The 4,119-nt window shown below is 31.8% G+C and overlaps 1 protein-coding gene across 1 annotated transcript; it reads right to left on the bottom strand.

Annotated features, from left to right (window-relative positions):
• Positions 1-2,115: 2,115 nt before the first annotated feature.
• Positions 2,116-3,130, bottom strand: LOC121982888 (microsomal glutathione S-transferase 3-like). Its single transcript, XM_042535908.1, has 4 exons — positions 2,822-3,130; positions 2,669-2,738; positions 2,417-2,589; positions 2,116-2,341 (listed from the first exon to the last, which is right to left on the bottom strand). Exons 1-4 carry the CDS (start codon positions 2,932-2,934, stop codon positions 2,257-2,259), a joined length of 441 nt encoding a protein of 146 aa, XP_042391842.1. The 5' UTR covers positions 2,935-3,130; the 3' UTR covers positions 2,116-2,256.
• Positions 3,131-4,119: the final 989 nt, after the last annotated feature.

Here is a 4,119-nt window from a genome sequence, read left to right as displayed (position 1 = left end):
TTTCTCTCTATATATCTATAAAAATATGCACCACATTGGTCTGATCGTCAGGCTATTAGTCAATATAGAAGAAGATGAGGAGGTCTTCTCAACAGAGTACAACGGACTTGGAAGGCCGTGATGGGTCTAGTCAATCAACTAAAAAGCACGGCATTGCTGAAATAAAGTGAGCATAAAAGAGACAGAATGCAAATTAAAATGAAGAAATGCCACAACTTATGATCGAGATCCTCAGTCTATATTTAATGGTTGCATGGAAAAGATCGGCAAATATAGAACTACCGGAAGCAAATTCATCGTGGAAGGAACAGCTATAAACTCGAAAAAATAAAAAAGACAAGTTAAAAAGATGTTCTAAATTATGCTGCTTTATTAAAAAACAAATAAAAGGAGATTCCACTTTACAAGAATATCTTTACTATCAATGTTAATGTAGAAGTTACTATGTAGTTATTATACTATTCTTCTATATTTTCAGTATTATTATTGTAGTTGTAATTAGTTGTTAATACAACACTGTGTTTACTGTTTAGTAATGTAAAAGATACTTAATAGTTTTATATAACTATTTTAAAATGTTTCTTTGATCCATTTAAAGTGATTTTAATGAAATTTTAATTAAATTAATAAAAATTATTTTGATATAATAATGTTTAAAAATTTTTATTTATAATTTAAAATTTAGGATTTATAATTTATCTATGATTGTGTAGCAACTATTTAGTAGGGGTTTAGAATTTAGCCATTATTGTATAACAATTACTTAATCTATATAAAATAATTTTAATGGAGGTTAAATAATTTTAATTAAATCGATAAAGAATATTTTAATATAATAATTTTTTATTAAAATAAAATAATAAAATTTTTATATTATAACAACTCCAACCATATGAAATAAAGGATATTTTAGATATAAAACATCTAATAAATTTTATTTTTGGGAAAAAACATTTTCCTGATAATTTATAAAATTTAAGACTACTATTTAAGTTTTATACTTTTATCCAGTTTTCTTCCACAAATTTACTTTTGGCGAATTATTTATTGATGTAGGAGCCTCCTCAACCGATCTCACGTTATTGACACAACGTGATGGATGGAATGGTTAAAAAAAATTATTTATTTTCAGTTTTTATTTTTCATAAAATAATATTTTAAATTAAAAAAACATGTTTGTAAAAATGTTAAATATTTATTTTATATTTTGTGAAAAAATTTGCTTTTTGAAAATGAAAAATCAAATACCACCAAACAAACCTTATATTCGTAGGTAGTGTTTTTTTTGGTAATGCATATGCTTAATTTTTATGATCCTTCTGACCTTAGAGATAAAAAAAATTGCTTTTTGAAAATGAATAATCAAATCTCACCAAACAAACCTTATATTTGTAGATAGTGTTTTTTTTTAATGCATATACTTAATTTTTATGATCCCTATGACCTTAGAGTTGATTATCCATTAATCTACTATTCTTAGATTAATTGTTTATTAAAAAAAATTCATCTATTAATTTGTTAAAATTAAAACTCAATCCTTATATGTTTAAAAAATTGAAAACTCATTCTGCAGCTGTATCATCGTCTCGTGGGATTGTTGGTAGTACTTCTTTTTATTATATTTTTTTAATTGACATCGGATATCTAATTTACGTAGACTAATCTACGAATAATCGGCTCGATTTTATGAAAATTTTTTACCGGTCGTTAAAATAAATTGAGAAGCGCTCGTAGCGTACGACTCATTAGTCCAATATTCTTAGAATAATCGTCCATTGAAAAAAAATTTATTTATTAATTTATCAAAATTGAAACTCGATTTTAAAATTGAGACTCATTTTTTTAAATATCTAAAAATTAAAAAGATACTCTATCGTTGTGTCATTATCCCGATACTTGTAGGTAGTGTTTTCGGTCTTAGATTGACGGATCGATGGCTTCGAGGTCCTTTTTTCCTATTGAATGAGTGAAATTTATTTGTAGTCTTTTAATTGGGATACAATCAAATATCTCATATTCAAAAGATTTAAGTCTAAAATAGATAATATACTATTACTTTCTTTTGGGCAGAACCATTTTTACCGCACACAAGGCAAAGGAATCCAACGAAGAGAATGGAAACGAACCGAATCAAACATAAACCATCGATTGCAGATGGAAGGAACAAAACGAACACCATATGGTCGTTACCTGACATCAAAAAATATAAAAAAACGAACAATATGCTCATTGCACCGCCAAGAAACCAAAGCCGCATCACAGCAGATCCCGCACGATCAAGCTTATCCCCATCGCCGCCGTGATGATTATAAGCCCCCAGATCGCCAAGAAGCTAAGCCACCTTCAGAAGGGAAAAAAGAAATCGAAATTTTTTATCGAGAAGGCGCATCAACCATCGAAAGCAGAGAACAAATACCCGATCTTGTGGCGGTTCTCCGGCACGCCAGTGGAGTATCCCTTGAAGTAGAACCATCGCGCGACCGTGTATAATGCGCCGATCCCCGCGGCGGCGACCGGGAACTGCAGCCCGGCCACCAGAAGCGTGGCGAAGAACACCGCGATCATCTCCAGCGAGTTCTGGTGCCCCCTCTGCCACCCAATCAAGCGATCCAATAACAAGTAGGAGTAAATGGTAGCGAAATTATTGATCCTGGGAGGAGATCGAGACCTGGACGCAGTTGAAGAGCTTGGCGTCCTTGTTCTCCGACTCGATCAGGGAGGGATAGGGCACATTGTACCTGCCATCCAAAAGGAAAACATAAAGAATGATTAATCGTCAACCTCGTCGGCGATCGAAGAAGAAGAATGGTAGATTGATTACCTCCTGCGCGCCTTGCCGACTTGGATAGCCATCCAGGCATTGAGGACGACGTAGGAGACGAGGACGAGAACGACGAAGCCGTACTCATTCGGGATCTCGAAGGTAACCCCCATGGCTGAATTCCCCTTCTCCTTCTTCTCCTTCTCCGTTTGCGCCGATTTGGTAGTCAAAATTTTGGTTAAAAAAACTGGCAAAAGAAATGGAGAATTAGATCCCTTGCTCTCGCTTACAACCAAAGCACACCGCTTTATTATTTTTTTTCTTTATTGTGGACCAAATTCTTGTGCAGGTTTCTTCTCTCCACTCTCGTATAAAATCTGTGCGTGTCTAAAATATACAGAAGCATAGTAGAGAAATTGTACACAACCGGTGGCAGGTGCATTTCTCAAGAACAGTGTTCAATTTACACGCATCATATACATATAATACTATTTGATTTTTTTAATCCTGCCTTTTTGTCCGATTGAGTGTAGGAAGCGTCCAAAAATACGAGTCAATTATGGACGAAATCATACACGACATGTTGAATAATATTATTGTAAAAAGGTAGAATTCATCACACACGATTAATTCTATAATGTTGAATAATATGATAGTAAAAAAAAAGATAGAATTTGTCACACTATTAATTCTATACCATTAGTCTTACCGTCATTTGTAAAAAGATATATTAGAAAATTAAATTTTATAATAACAGGGAGAATATTTTTCTAGACTTTATCAATATTCTGCCCCTATCCATTATAGCAATATCTACCCGTAGTAGTCAACTCAACTAGGGTTATAAATAAACTAAGTATTCGTGAACAAACTTGGTGTTCAGTTTAGTAAAAACTTGCTTATATTTATTCAATATATATTACATTAATTAAACAAACAAGCTTGAACATATCGTTAAACTAAACAAATAACCTTGAACACGTGTATGTTCAGCTTGTTAATATTCATGAACAATGTTTGTAAATAATGTTTGTGAATAACGTTGATGAACAATGTTCACGAACCATATTCATTAATAAAACTCTTTTCAATATACTAAATAAATAATAAAATAAAATAAACAAATAAATTTAAATTATCAAGCTCAATAATTAACGAAACAACTAAAAATTTCAAATAATCAAACAAGCTTAAATTGAGAGCTCGATAATATCTAAACGAACCAAGTTCGGACCAAACTCAAGTCAAGCTTCAACCAAGCTTGAATTGAGAGCTAGATAACATTGAAACGAATCACTCAAGATATCAAGATAATTATCATAATTACCATCATGATATTGGAATATTCGACACCAGCT

Source organism: Zingiber officinale, chromosome 5A (assembly GCF_018446385.1).
Source record: "Zingiber officinale cultivar Zhangliang chromosome 5A, Zo_v1.1, whole genome shotgun sequence".
NCBI lineage: Eukaryota > Viridiplantae > Streptophyta > Magnoliopsida > Zingiberales > Zingiberaceae > Zingiber > Zingiber officinale.
Note: the sequence above shows the minus strand (reverse complement) of the source record. Positions and strands in the feature narration are given on the sequence as shown.